The 16401-nt window shown below is 43.4% G+C and overlaps 1 protein-coding gene and 1 long non-coding RNA gene across 2 annotated transcripts in view; one reads left to right on the top strand and one right to left on the bottom strand.

The window, feature by feature from the left end:
* Positions 1-2349, bottom strand: part of ADCY1 (adenylate cyclase 1) — a 550492-nt gene extending 548143 nt beyond the window's left edge. The window contains exon 1 of the mRNA XM_077491793.1: positions 1741-2349. Coding sequence (XP_077347919.1) covers positions 1741-2349 — 609 coding nt within the window. The remainder of the gene's footprint in view (positions 1-1740) is intronic.
* On the top strand, positions 1892-8003 carry LOC143996629 (uncharacterized). Its single transcript, XR_013277575.1, has 3 exons — positions 1892-2022; positions 2340-2433; positions 4451-8003. It is a non-coding gene; the product is annotated as an uncharacterized LOC143996629 (long non-coding RNA).
* The last annotated feature ends 8398 nt before the right edge of the window (positions 8004-16401 follow it).

Genomic DNA, 16401 nt, shown 5'->3' with positions numbered 1-16401 from the left:
GAAATCCAGATGGATGGAAACCCTATTTTCCATCCATCTGGAGCAGTGGTCTCCAAACTGTGGCCCGAGGGCCGGATGCAGCCCTCTGCTTGCCTGTATCCGGCCCTTGGGGCACTATTCCTCCCACTGATACAAGACACTATTCTTTCATCCAACACTAACAATGTGGAACCATTTCTCCCACTGATACCAATGATGGGGCACTATTCTCCCCAATTCCAAATCTGGTGATGTTTACTTCCACTGATGTAAAAAAAAAAAAAAAAAATTCCACTCCCATCGCCCATAGTCTGTCCCTCCTAAAGCCTGAAGGAAAATGAACGTTCCTTTGTTTAGAAAGTTTGGAGACCCCTGGTCTGGAGGATCGGATCTCCCATACAGACCAGAGCTCTGACAGGTCCATTTCTGACCAGTGAGCGCAGACGGATCTGTCATTCGCCTGCTTAGCAGGGATCAGCGGATCGATCCCCTGCTAAGCAAGTGGAATCCATATAACGGACAAGCCCATGTGAAAGGACCCTAAAGTTTTGAGAAAAAAAAAAAAACTGGAAGCTGATTGGTTTCTATGCAGAGCTGCACCAGATTTGGCACTCTCCAGTTTTACAAAGTCAACCCGAGTATAGCAAGCCTCGGTTCACACAGGAGCAGTGGGGGAAACCACATGCGATTCCTGTTCAAATCACATGCAATTCTTTGCAGTGTGCTATGAGCCATTTCATTTTTTTGGGCTCAAACCACACCGTAAAGTAGAGCTGCATGATTAATTGTCAAGCATCGTTATTGCAATGTTTTCCAGTTGCGATCTTTACAAAAGTGTTTCACAATTCTTGCTATGCAAAGAATTCTCTCTGCTCTTCTGAAACCACAGCCATCAGTAGAAAGGAAGAAAAAAAAAAAAAAAAAAAAAAAGACACGGGCCAGTCTACCAAGAATCACAACATTCTTTAGCAGTGGAACTAAGTATAAACATTGTAACAATTTGTCAAAGGAATAGACTTTGTGTGTAAATAAGGAAAGTTTGACCACTTAAACACTAAACCTTTTTCTGACATCTGTTGGTTTCAAGTTAAAATAATTTTTTTTGCTAGAAAATTACTTAGAACCCCCAAACACACACACATACATACATATACATATATATATACATATATATATATATATATATATATATATATATATATATATATATATATATATATATATATATTTTTTTTTTTTTTTTTTTTTTAGTAGAGACCCTAGAGAATAAAATGGTGGTTGTTGCAATATTTTATGTCACACTGTATTTGTGCAGCGGTCTTTCAAATGCAATTACTTTAATGAATTAAAAATAAAAAAAGTAAAGTTAGCCCATTTTTCTTTTTGTATAACGTGAAAGATTTTACGTTGCGAGAATTGTGATCTTTTTACGCTAAGAAAAAAATCTTGATTCTCATTTTGGCCAGAATCGTGCTGCTCTACCGTAAAGGCTCCGGTTTCAGGTATCGGAGTATGTACACGAGTACTCGCCACCTATGCCGGTATCGGTGCAACCCTAGAAACGAGACGAGAATTTCACCCAGCTTTAGAAATACATTTGGCACACACACAACGGGGCAGCTCAGAGGTTCAGGAAAGTATTCTTATTCATACACAGGAACGATATCGCGATAGCGATAACAGCTTGCACGGCGCCTTGCGTTTACCATACCACGAAAGACAAGTACAAACCTACGGACGTAACGAAGAAGATGAACTCACCATTCTCCAGAGCCTGTGCCTTTTAACGTTGACGGATGTGGCCGTCACAATGATGTGAGATACAGACACCATGAAACCAAAAATGATGGCCAGCAGGGTCCTGACAGGCAGCAGAGCATAGGAGATGAACATCACCAGCATGAGCTGCCACATTCCTTGCTCCGATGAAGAGGGGGGCTCCAAGCCATAGGCTCCCAGGGAGAAGGGACAGCACAGAAAGGAGAAAGTGAAGCTGAAGAGCAAAGTCAGCTTGACGATCTGCTGCAGCTGGGTAACCTGCAGGTACTTGACATTGGTTACAATAAAGAGGGACACGAAAATGATACAGTGCACAGGATGGGACCCTTTGGAGATGGAGAGGCTTGGACCAGACATGAGCTCCACCAGGGCTAGGGTGGCCGTCATGATGATGAGGACCGCCAGAGCCTTCAAGGTGGAGGTCTGCTCCAGCTTCAGGTTGTAATTCTGGAAGAGGGATTCCAGCTCCTTGCAATCGAACTCGTCTTCGCATGCGATGGAATCCAGAGGGGGGGCGGGGGAGCAGTGGCACTTCTTCCTTCTGGTTTTGACTTTCTGAAACGGTATTTCCTCCATATCAGGGCCATTCATAAACTGGAGGAGACAAGGCGAAGTCCTTCCCTGGCGATCATCCGAGATGACAAGTGATCCGATGACAGCAGGCTTGGGATGAAGGTAGATTAGACTGTACCAAGACACTTCTCTAATCCAATGTACCTACATAGGAAGGGGGGCTCCCCCTGGGAACAAGGAGACCCACACCTTGGACGTGAGACACACATCAATGGGCGATCATAGAGATGGGGGGGGTGGAGAGAGAGAGAGGAAATCAACGAGTATCGCCAATGAATGGGCGGCCAGGAGAGGAAACAAAAATACAGCACTAGGTGCAAAAGCCGCTAAATAGAATGAAAAGGTAATCCCCCCCTTCCTAGATCCGAGAGCATGTCTGTGTGCTCAGAGTCTGCGCACTAGGTGCGGGGGGGACCAGACACGTCTGTACGATCGGAGCAGATTGACAAGCAGAAAACACACATTTGACAACATGACCACGTTTGTCTGTGCTTTGCAAACATCCTCCGCTCCGCCCCGCCCCCTGCCGGGGATCTGGAGGAGAAGGGCGGGCGCTCCCGTTACTTCACATTAGTCTTTTCATAATGAAGGGGCGGGGCCAGAGCGCTGTGTGAGAGAAGGGATGGCGGGGCGGGAAGATGGCATCTCATCCCTCAGAAAGTTCGTGTGTGAGGAGAGCCGAGCATCCCTGTGTGCGGGGGAGGACAACACACAAGGAGAATAGAAAACAGCTCAGGACTCGTCTACAGCATACTTTATTTCCATTCAACTCTGCTTTACAGAAATACAAATTCCGTTCCAATATGTATCCCTAAAGTGACCCTGGCAATACACTATATGAAAAATTGGCCAAACACATTTTTGAAAAACGAACATTCGGCCGCGAGCGCAAACGATAGTCGTGTAATGACCGATAAATCGTTCAGTGGACATAAATGAATGCATTTTTTGTTTGTTTTTTTTACATATACCTTGTGCAGATAGGTCGGAAACACATTAACCTTTCAATTTATCGTTCGTTCAGCAGAAAATTTCCAAGCCTGTCCTTCATTTTTTTCAGCTCAAAAATATCCCAACAATTATCGATTTTGTGCCCATTAACTGGGAAGGGGGGTATAAATAAGGATTTATTTTGTTGTTTGTTTGTAATTTCAATTGCCTTTTTATATACTATTGGAATATTATTATTATATAGGATTTATATAGTGCTAACAGTATACGCAACACTTTACAACATTAATATGGAATATAAGAATTTATAAGATGAAATGTAATTGTTGAAGTATAAATAAAATAAAAATTTTGATTATAAAAAAAACTGGCTGAAAAACAAACAAACTGCCTAAATGGCCGAATTTCGGATGATTTTTCACATAGTGTACTTCCACACTGGGGCAGCGGGTACTGTCATTTTAGCGTTGCTTTTCGGACAACTAATGTAGTACTTTTAACCCCCCACCCCCCCAGCAGCCGAAGAAGGAGTTAATAGTGCCCATGTCGCAACGCTTCTGAAGCGCTTTTCAGGTGCTTCCAAAGCGCTGCCCATTCATTCCAATGGGCAGGGGCAGTGTAGGAGCGCTGTATACATACCACCCCAAAGATGCTGCTTGCAGGACTCTTTTCCCGTCCTGTAAGCACACCGCCCCAGTGTGAAAGCACTTGGACTTTCACACATGAGAGACATGGGAGGCAGTTTTCAGGCACTATTTTTAAAAGTGTGAAAGGGGTCTAAAGCCTTGTACACACTATTAGAATAGCGAACAAATTCAGGGTTCTGTGCTGGGACCAATCCTGTTTAATTTATTCATAAATGACCCGGAGGATGGGGTAAACAGTTCAATCTCTGTATTTGCAGACAATAATAAGCTAAGCAGGGCAATAACTTTTCTGCAGGATGTTAACTAGATGTTATTATTGATCAGTAAGTTGTGATTTAACAAAGTGGTTTACATCTCAATAGACAGTAGTGATCAAAAATGATTGGGACAAGAATGAAAAATTCTGGGCTCAGAATGATAGTCTGTTCTATTTGGTAACATTCAATTTGCAACAGTCATGAGCACAAAATTGTGTGATTGATGACCAAAAAACTAAAACTATGTCCCATTTTCATACACAGGAAGACCTCAGCTGGGAGGAGGCTGTGGCAAGTGGCAGCCGGGAGGTCGACCATCGCCCTCCTCCTCCTGCCACAACTACAAGAGCAGAGCCACAGCCTGGAAGGAAGCCTGGAGGGAAGTGCCTAAGGAAGACCAGAGAGTGATGGCCTGATTTCAGTCTGGTCTAACAGAAGATGCAGCCTCTTGTAAGACCACAGCCTGGGGACATAGATGGCATCTGCTCTTCCTGATCTCTTGGACTTCTGGACCAGACTGTTCTCCCTCAGATATGTACTCCTCAGGCCACCAATTTTGCATTTTCAAATTAGTTCATGTCTGCCCTAGGGGCAAAAGGCTTCGCCAAATTGACCAGTTTCTCCAGCGTTGCCTTCCTGTTTATTTGTTTGACACCTAAATAAGGTTTTTTTTGGTTGAAGAAATACTTGCCTATGTGTTTTGCTTCAAAAAGGACAGTTTATTTGTGAGTAAGCAGGTACATTTCAAAAATACAAAGTCAAATGAATAACAAGGGGAACCAACACCAAACAACCTCCGGTACATTAAAAAATAAAACAATAAATGAAAAAGATAATAATGGTGTTGTGGTAAGTTGACACACAAAACACACCAAAAAAAATGCAAAGATGAGCAAACTGTCAAAAAAGGAGATGTTGATTAAAAAAACCAACCACAAAATTATAAAAAAAAAAATATTGGGGAGATGGGATGAATTAAAATATTGTATTGATGAAATGAGTAAAAAGAATAAATAAATAGGTTTGGGAGAAGTGTGTGTGAATATGAGCAGCAAAACAACTTCATTCTTGTAGCATTGTAAAGAAAAAGAGAATGCGCTGCATGAAAGAATTTTTAACATTGCAGCGTGACGAATGTGCTATATCGATTACGAGTGGTAGTTTTACCTGAGCGAGCGCTTCCGTCTCAGAATTTTATTGTGAGCATGCGTGGCACCTTGTCCGTCGGACTAGGCTATACACGATCGGAACTGATGTGATCGGATCATGTTGTGGGAAAATTTTATAGCCAAGCTCTCAAACTTGGTCCGTCGGATATTCCGACGGAAACAGTCTGATGGAGCCCACACACTGTCGGATTATCCGACAACACAGTCCTATCGGGCAGTGTCCATCAGAATGTCCGACCGTGTGTACAAGGGCTTAGATAAACACCTGAACGACCACAACATACAGGGATATACAATGCAATACTGATATATAATCACACACATAGGTTGAACTTGATGGACTTTTTTGAACCTCACCAACTATGTAACTTACAAAGCCATCCACAATTCTGCCCCCAGCTACATCACTAGCCTTGTCTCTAAATACCAAACGAATCATTCTCTTCCTTCTTCTCAAGACCTCCTGCTCTCTATCTCCCTCGTCACCTCCTACCATGCTCTCCTCCAGGACTTTTTCTAGAGTCTCTCCAATCCTGTGAAACTCATTGTCCCAAGCTGTCCGATTATCTCCTACTCTAGCAGCTTTTAGACGATCCCTGAAAACCCATCTCCTTGGAGAAGCTTATCCCTCCCACACCTAACAACTGTATTTCCATTTTCTCCATCTGATCATCTAACGAGCAGGGCCCTCTGATCCCTCCTGTATTGATTTGTAGTATAACTGTACTGTCTGCCCCATGTTGTAAAGTGCTGCAGAAACTGCTGGCGCTATATAAATCCTGTATAATAATAATAAATTAAAGTGGTTGTAAAGGCAGGTTTTTTTATTTTAATGCATTAATATAAGAAAACCTATGTGTAGCATCCCCCCTCAGCCCCCTAACACTTACCTGAGTCCAAGCTTCCTCCAGCGATGTGCACGGATGCCTCAGCCATCCAGGACTCTCATTCCTGATTGGCTGAGAAACAGCAGTGGAAGCCAATGGCCAATCAAAGTCAATTAGACAATCAGGAGAGAGAAGAGGCTCCGTGTCTGAATGGACATACGGAGCTGTGACTCCGCTCAGGTGCCCTCATAACAAACTGTTTCTTGTGGGGACACTCGACAGGAGGGAGGGACCAGGAGAGCAGAAAAGAGGAGGATTGGGGCCATTCTGTGCAAAGCCACTGCACAGAGGAGGTCAGTATGACACGTTTGTTATTTTATAGAACAGAAAAGAGACTTTAGTATCTCTTTAAAGTGATTACAAAGGTTATTATTATTATAATTTTTTTTAATAACAAACATGTTATACTTATCTCCTCTGTACAAGGGTTTTGCACAGAGTTGCCCCTATCCTCCTCTTCTGGGGTCCCTTAGCGGCGCTCCTGGCTCCTCCTCTTAATCAAGTGCCCCCACGGAGACCCGAATTCCATTGGGGCACGCCCCCGAGTCCTGCAGCTGCATCCATTGACTTGACCCTACCCCCCCCCCCCCCCCATGTCACTGGATCTGATTGACAGCAGCGGGAACCAATGGCTCCTGCTGCTATCATTATATCCAATGAGGACCCGAGACAGCGGTTGGAGCTGCTGTGCTCATCCCCGTCGATGGAAAGACTAGGTTCTGCTAAGAAAAAGGGGGCCAAAGGGACGAACTTAAAATCTTTCTCGTAGGGGAACAGAACAAATGATTTTCTTTTAGGCTCCATGCACACTAGCATTTTTCATAAGCTCAAAAATTGCTGGATGAAAAATGCTGATAATAACATTTTTGTGCCAGCTTCTAGTAGCATTTTAGTAGCTTTTAGGAGCAGTTAGGAGCATTAGCATTTTATTAGCTTTTCATGCAGTACATAAAAGAAAAAAAAGCTGTTAGTGGCACTTAGCCTAGGTTCACATTGAAGCGTTTTGGCATGGGATTTTGACATGTCAAATCGCATGCCAAATCGGCAGCTATTGCCAGAAATGACACCACCCAAATTCAGCTGAACTCGCATGATTTCTAACCTGCTCCAATATGAACCTAGGCTTAGAAGCATTTCATATTTTTTTTTCTGCATGAAAAACGCTCCAAGAAACTCTACAAAAATTTTTTTTTCTGCTCCTAGACACTGAAGCTCAAAAAATGCTTATAGCCTAAAGTAGTGTGCATGGACACATGGGATAACACTATTTAGCTTCTAGAAGTAGAAAAAAATGCTAATAAGCTTTTAGGAGCCTAAAAAAAAAAGTTAGTGTGCATGGAGGCCCAATGTATATCGTGTTCATACGATGTTCGTACAAGAAAAATCAGAAAAGGAAGACTGCACATGATTAGAAACAATAAACAACAAAAATTTAGAAGAAAGCCTTTGTTGTATGAGAATTTTCGTACATTATTTCCTTCCGGGGTTCCGTTATGCTGTGAAACTGTGTGAATGTGCTGTGATTTACCCAATTTTCTTATAGTGTGTACCCCACGTTATCTGATAGGACAAGCACGAAAAATGTTCTTGTGCGCAAGCAGATCGTATGATTTTAGTTTAACCACATCAATACAGGGCACTTTCACCCCCTTCCTTCCCAGACCAATTTTCAGCTTTCAGCGCTCTTGCATTTTCAATGACAATTGCGCAGTCATGCTACGTTGTACCCAAATTAAATTTTTACCATTTTGTTTGCACAAATAGAGCTTTCTTTTGGTGGTATTTATTCACGACTCAGTTTTTTATTTTTTGCTATATAAGCAAAAAAAGAGCGGAAATTTAAAAAATATATATTTTCTTCTATTTTAAGAGAAATCTAATAAAATCGAATTTTATCATAAATTTAAGCCAAAATGTATTCTGCTACATGTCTTTGGTAAAAAAAAATTCCGTTAAGCATATAATAATTGGTTCGTGTGATCACGGACATATGTACACAGAAGATCATGTACAGATGTGCGCAGGTGATCATGGACATATGTGTGCAGATAATCATTGGGACATGTGATTTTACTGTTAAATCTGTGGGGGACAGGTGTTTTTACTATGTGGGAACATGTGTTTTGGGGACATGTGTGTTTTACATTGTGTACATGTTTTACGTGTGTGTTTTACACTGGTGATCATTGTGTAAAAAGCTTTAAAAAACAGCTCATACTCACTGATCACCAGCTGGCTGCAGTGATCCACTCTCCTCTCCTCGCTGACAACTTCTCTGTACACGGCTCATGTGATCAGGAGGGCCAATCACAGAGCCCTCCTGCCGTTCAGAGATGCGCCGTGTCACACAAGCCGTTTGGGATCACACCACTGCACGGGCACGCACGTGCGCGATGCGCCTTCTTCTGAGGGGCATTCTTGAATGTCCACTTGGAAGAAGAGAGTGCCCACCCGGCCATACATATGCAGTGTCCAAGTGGGAAGTGGCTAATCAGTATAGTTGTCAATCGAAAATACAATACAAATACACTACAACACGTTACATCACAAGTTGTATTCTGTCGTACAAGAATTTTCGAAACTTTTTCGATATGACACTAGCATGCAAAAAAAAATGATGATCATTCTTCTGATAATCTCATTGTGTGTTCCAGGTATTAAGCTGGATACACACTAGAAGAAAAATTCCGTACGGCACACGATTGTTCGATTTCTGTGTAGTGTGTACACAACTTTAAACATCCGATTTAGACTTTCCAAATGAAAAATTTCCGAAGGGACAACCCCCCCAAATTTTTCTCGTACGTGAACAGAACAAACAATGTACTGTTGCCGTACTAGAAAAATCTGATACAAAAGACAGCGCATGATCAGAAACAATAAATAACAAAAAAAAGCCTTTGTCGTATGAGAATTTTCATACATTATCTCCATCCTTAGTTCATACTTGCTGTGAAACATTGAGAAAAAACATACGATCATTTTTCCTATAGTGTGTACCCACCTTTCCAAAATTTTTCGTAAGACAGAATACAACTTTCTACGATGATATAATGAAATATGTTTTATTGTAATGTATTCTTTTGTTTCTGAGCATACGCCATCTTCTTCACATGATTTTGTATGGACAAATACCGTACTGATTAAACGAAAATCATAGCTTTTTTGTACAGCATTTTTTCAAGCATTTCAGAGCTTTGGTGTTTTTGTATTAGCCAATAGAAAATAATCTATACACATTCACTACTTAAAGTGGTTCTGAAGCTAGGACATTTTTTTTTACCTTATGGCAATCCCTTAATTTAAAGAGAAGTATGGGGTTTATATTCACCTAGGTGGATGCAACATAAATCCGATGCTGCATCTGTCCCCCACCACCTCTGCAGTGAGAACTGAGTGATCAAACACAGCTGATCGCTTAGTTCTCTCCCTCCACCCTGAGAAGAGAGCCATGACTGTCAGTCAATAGCTCTCTTCTCTCCCCTCCAGTGCTCATTGGGCTGGGGAAGGGAGGGAACGTCTCCCATCAGCGTAGCTGAGAGGCTGAACCAGGTGCTGGTCCAGGGATAGATTTGGTGGATCCCAGTGATGTCAAAATGGGTGAAATCAGGTCACAGGAGTGTAAATATTGAAATAAAAATCCTGTGGGTATATGTCTATAATGGAGGCTTAGGGGAGTGGGGGTGGGGAGAGGAGAGAGAGGGGGAGGGGTTGTTTGGGGGGTGGTGGGTCCCCTTTTTTTGGGAGGGATTGGGGATATGGGGAGAATTAAGGAACTGATGTAACAAGAAATTTAAATAGAAGTGTGATATTCAATGTATACTTGAAAAAGATTGTGAATTTAACATGTATCCTCACAGGGTGACTTACTGTGGATACACAAATAGTGTGTCAGCGTCCCGATAATGGCTGTATAGAGACTAGGAACTGAAAAATTGGACTTTAAGGGCACTTTAAAATATTAAAAAGAGAAAGAGTATTTTTACATAGATGTATATAAAATTAGCTTCAAGGACTCCCACTACCTCCAGATACAGGGAATGGTCATGTCTTATGCTGGAGACGTTATATCGATGACGTCTTCATGGTATGGATAGACACCCGAGAGTACCTGGATGAGTTTATTCATGTTTTGAATACAAACAAATTTAACTTAAAATTCACATTTAGCTGTGACAAATACAAAACCAATTTCCTTGACCTTGTTATCTACAAGGATGAGGAGAACATGTTGGCAACTGACCTTTTTGCAAGACAACGGCTGGCGACATGCTGTTGCACACGGCTAGTTCACATCCTCCAGCGCTTAGTCGGAGCATACCATATGCTCACTACATCAGGCTCCGATGCAATTGCATGTAGTTACCAGAATTCCAGAGACAAGCCAAATTACTACAATCACGCTTACTTTCAAGAGGCTATAGCAGATCACTACTACGTCAAGCCTATAATAAGGCTATACGCCAAACATGTAGTCATCTCCTATTTAAAACCAAGATTCCTTCTGAAAAACCTACAGTTAAACTAATTACTAGATTTTCATCACACCATGAGGATATTAGGATGATAATGGATTCTCCCTAGCATCTTCTACAGGAAGGTCCTATACTCAAAAAATACATTGGTGAACGCCCGGGAATTATATTGAGACGTGCTAGTTCGCTCCGAAATAGACTTGTTACCAGTCATTACACTGGACATAGAGAACATACGACTCAACTACTTCTGGGGATGTCACGATGTGGCAGATGTGTGTTCTGCCCATGAGTATCACCAAGCCAAAAAATTCTACTTCTCAATGTTGATACTTATTATACAAGATTCTCTGCAACCTGTTACACACAGGGTTTGGTTTACCTTGGGATGTGTAAATGCGGGGCTTTTTATGTGGGAAAGACGGTCAGACAACTGAGACAGAGAATTAACGATCATATTTAGAGATATCAAGTTACTGTATAGTAATTTTTACCTATTGCTTTGTTATATATATACCTCTTATCTTTATATATGTGTCCCAACTGACGGGCTTTGCTTCTTGCCTCTGGGTGGCCAGCTGGGGTGGGGGGCCTTACGGCTTATTGATTCCAACAGAGCATTATTTGTAATTTCTTTTGACTATTTAGATTTGATGCTATGTTATGTTATAAATTGTATATTTACCTCATGTTTTTTCACATATGTTTAATAGATTTATGAGCTCCTGAAGAAGCTTACTCCTATGTGCAACATGTAGAGGGAACATCCTGTATTTGGATTCACACTCTGACTTAAACCATTCCATGTCTACATCCTCATTTGGTTACCATCATTGGGATTTCTGCCATTGTACCATTGGGTGTATTAACATTATTGTATATTTTGGAAGTTTTGTCAGAATTCTTGTGTGGGTCATAGTTTTGTCAGAATTCTTGTGTGGGTCATATAATAACAGTTTTTACAAACTTTATATACCGTATATACTCGAGTATAAGCCGAGATTTTCAGCCTCTTTTTTGAGGCTGAAAGTGCCCCCCTCGGCTTATACTCGAGTCATCGCTGTCTGCCCGCTCGATCAGCGTGTCGAGCAGACAGACAGCGGCCATTCTAGAATTCAAAAGCCGCGCCTCCGGCTCCGCCTTCGCCTGTGATAGGCGGAACACTGAATTTCCCAGCAGCCTGTGTTCCGCCTATCACGGGCATCGTCTCATCCTCGTACTACGGACGAGGATGAGACGATGCCCGTGATAGGCGGGACACAGGCTGCTGGGAAATTGAGTGTTCCGCCTATCACGGACATCCGATAGGCGGAACAGCAGTCAGTGGGAAATTGAGTGTTCCGCCTATCACCGACGGAGGCGCGGCTTTTGAATCCTAGAATGGCCGCCGACGAAGAGCTGAAGGACGGAGGCTCGGCTCGGGACGGGACGGGCCGGGCCGGGACGCAGGCTGGACGGGACGCAGGCTGGACGGGACGCAGGCTGGACGGACACAGGCAGGCTGGACACAGGTAGGCTGCACGGACACACACACACACACACACACACACACACACACACACACACATGCATGGACACACACACACACACACACGGATGCATGGACACACACACACACACACACGGATGCATGGACACACACACAGGGATGGATGGACCCACAGGGATGGACGGACACACAGGGATGGACAGGCATGTCTCACCCTCGGCTTATACACGAGTCAATAATTTTTTCCAGTTTTTTGGGGGTAAATTGGGGGCCTCGGCTTATATTCGGGTCGGCCTATACTCGAGTATATACGGTACATCTATGTAAAAATACTCTTTTTCTTTTTAATATTGTTCTATAAAAAAAAAAAACCTTAATTATTTTTATATGGTCTACATGTGTGCCTTTAAAGTCAAATTTTCCAGTTCCTGGTTTTAATGTATACTTGTTAATATTTTTTTCATAATAAAAGAGAGAATATAAAAAACAATATATATTTTTTTTCACAGCCTTTCACTGAACATCTATAGCGCTTAATCCTTTATTTCAATATTCACACAGTTTGGTGATTTGTTCACTTTTTTTATATTCTCTCTTTTACAAACAAAAAAAAGGTACCCACCACCTCTCAAACAATCCCTCCCAATCCCTACCAATCTCTCTCCTCTCCCCCCCCCCTTCCGACCCCCTTAAGCCTCCATTATAGACATATATCCACAGGATTTTTTAAACGCCATCCACTTTCCCCATATATTACGGTATACCTCCAGTGAGTCTTCTACTGTATGTATTGTTTCCTCTATGGATACCATTCCACCCTTGCTACCCACTCCTTCATATCTGGGGCTTCTTGGGTTCTCCATAGACTCAGGATCAAGCTTTTAGCTACGTTTAGGAGATATGGGACTAAGGCGTTCGTGTACTGGGAAACTGTTTTTCTCGTATCATGGCATAAACATTTCTAGGGGTCCTTCTGAATGAATTCTTCCGTTATTTTATAAATCGCTCCTATAATTCTCTCCAAAATAAGGTTGTATCTTTATTCATTCCCACCACAGATGTGCAAAGGTCCCCGGGGTGTCGCAGCCTCTCCAACAAGTTGGGGGGCATCTGCTCAGAACCTATGCGCTCTCTAAAGGGGTCACGTACCATCTTACCAATAATTTATAGCACATTTCCAATGTCCTAGCATCACTTGAGGAGAAACATGTTAGTCTTAAGATTTTTTTCCTCTGTTCAGAGGCAACTCTCTAATTAGGCAACTTGGGCAGTCGCCTAATTCATCGCGGCCGCCACCTACTTTGCCTAAGTTGCGGGAGGGAATATCCCCCGGACGGTGTCCCCGATCTGTCTTTAACGTGGGGAAATACGGTGCCCGCAACTACTTTTCCCAGCTCGGGCAGGTGGGCGGACTGACCAGATAACTGCTCAAGGTCCCTGGGTCAGTGAGTGTCTGTATGTATTTCCCTCCCCGGCTCCTCTCCCCTTTTGCCGCGCTCTGCAAGTCTTCTGCATGCAGCAGCTGAGCAGCTCCCTGCTATACTCTCCAGAATGGATCAGCCTGTAATGGAGGACTTGCCAGAGTTGCCGCATCATCGAGGAGCCAGTCTGCCACAGCCTTAAGGTACTACCCGACACTTACGGGCAGACAGCATCCCCTGATGTCACCTCCTGACCGAGGGCACCCCAAAAATCAAGGCTGCCAGCCGCCCGTGACCTCACAGACCTGAGTGATGTGATGTATGCCATCTGGCATATGATACCACCTACTGACCCCCTGCCATAATCATAATCCTCCTCATCATCCTGGCATTCCACTACCTTATCTCCTGTCATCATACTTCCTACAAACTTACCCCGTCATCATTTCTATCCTCACCATAATCCCCCTGTGCCTGGCATCCTACTACTCCACCCCGGGTCATCTTCATCCCCCTGCAACCCACTGCCAGCTTGATACCACCCCACCCCGTCACCCCCCTGCCAGCTTCCTATCACTCCACCCCCATCATCTTCATCCCCTGTACCCCACTGCCAGCTTCCTACTACCCCATCCCCGTCATCCTCCCTGCACCTCACTTCCAGCTTTCTACCACCCCGTCATCTTCATCCCCCCTGTACCCCACTGCCAGCTTCCTACAACCCCCACCCTGTCATCTCCCCTGCACCCCACTGCCGGCTTCCTACCACTCCACCCCTGTCATCTTCACCCCCCTTGTACCCCATTGCCAGTTTCCTACCACCCCACCAATCTGTAACCTTCATCCCCCCTGTACCCCACTGCCAGGTTCCTACCACTCCCCCCCATCATCATCATCCCACCTGTATCTCATTGCCAGTTTCCTGCCACCCCACACCTTGTAATCTTGATCCCGTTTACCCTACTGCCAGCTCCTTACCACCCCACCCACTATCATCATCGTCCCCATACCCCACTTCTGACATCCTACCACCCTGCTCCCTGTCATCAACATCCCCATCATCCCCTTGTACCCCACCTCTAGCATCCAATCATCCTACCCCCATCATCATCAGCCCCCTGTAGCCCCCTACCAGCCTCCTACCCACCCACTGTCATCATTATGCCCCTTTGTTGACCTCCTACCACCCCACCCATTTTCATCAACTTCCCCATCATCTCTCTCTACCCCACCTCTGGCATTCTACCAACCCACCCCCTGTCATTATCATCCCCATCATCCCCCTGTACCCCACCTCTGGCATCCTAGCACCCTGCCTCCTGTCATTATCATCCTCATCCCTCCTGTACCCCACCTCTGGCATCCTATAACCCTATACCTTATCATTATAGGGAAGATATGATCTCATCCTCTCACCCCAATGCTGCCACCATCATCCCAAACTGCATCCTGTCATCCAACCAACTGTACTCCAACAGTTGCATCACACATCACAATACTGCCCTGCCACCCAGCGAGAGGCAATGATGTGCTGTAACCTCTGGCAAACAATCAATGAGTAATAATGATTAGCAGTAATCTATAGCAATCAGTGAGCAGTAATAATGTGCAGTAACCTCTAGCAACCAATTAGTGAGTGATAATGATAAGCAGTAACCTATAGCAACCAATCAGTGAGCAGTAATAATGTGCAGTAACCTCTATCAACCAACCAATGTGCGGTAAGGGTGTGCAATAACCTCTAGCAACCAATGGGTGGGCAGTAATGATGTACAGTACCTCTAGCACCAATCATTGAGTGGTAATATTGTGCAGTAACCTCTAGAAACCAATCAGTAAGCAATAATGATGTGCACTAACCTCTAACAACCAATCAGTGAGTTTTTCTTTTGTTTTTTAGATAAGTCTATGTGCATGTTTGTTTTTTGGGATGTTGGGGTGGAGAGCGAAATTGCTAGGGGTCTATCGCTTGAATTATTTTTCCCATTATGGGAGTTAGTAGGGCCTCATGTCTAAGATTTGCCTATGGCTTCACAAAGCCTAGAGCCACTTCTGCCTTTGTTCCTCATCTCTTAGGGAGCCTGTTTCCTCTTCCCATTTCCCCAAATAGGGTGGGTGTTCGGGTTCTACTTACTTGATCAGAATTTTATATACATTAGATATACTTTGATTTAAACTTAAAGGGGAGCAGAGTAATTTCTCTATTATCCTCATGTGTCCTTTTCCCCGCAATGGTTGTGGTAATGATTGTGTAAAGTGCTTTAATGGTGTGTACCTACATTTATCTAGTGGCTTATTTCCCCATTTATGTGTAATTTCAGTATACATGTATAGTCTATTCACTTTCATCACATCCTGCAATATTCCTCTTTTTTAGCCCATCTAGTGAAATATACGTGTCCTTCTTTCCCTGGCTTAAAGTAGTTTGTGCCTAATATGGACATGATGAATTATAATCCCAATGGTGTAATCTACCCAATCCATCCCATATCCTAAAAGTATTTCTAGTTAGTGGGTTTGTGCTAGTGGCTAAATCTTAGTGTTGCCGAGTTATCCAAACCCTCTTCCCTAGATCAACTTTGCTGTGTGATATCTCTATATTTACCCATCTTTATTATGGATCCACTCTGCAATCTGGGAGATAGAGATCGTCTGATAGTATTTCTTAAAGTCTGGTTCTGCTAACCCCCCTGTCTTCACAAATGTTGCATATGCGATCCTAGGGCGTTTATGTGCCCACATGTATTTTAATACCATTGATCTTAATTTCCTAA

This window comes from Lithobates pipiens, unplaced genomic scaffold (assembly GCF_037356315.1).
Source record: "Lithobates pipiens isolate NorthernLeopardFrog02 unplaced genomic scaffold, aLitPip1_a1.2 Scaffold_19, whole genome shotgun sequence".
In the NCBI taxonomy this organism is placed as follows: Eukaryota; Metazoa; Chordata; class Amphibia; order Anura; family Ranidae; genus Lithobates; species Lithobates pipiens.
The sequence above is the reverse complement of the archived record's forward strand: the minus strand, read 5'-3'. Positions and strand labels throughout refer to the sequence as shown.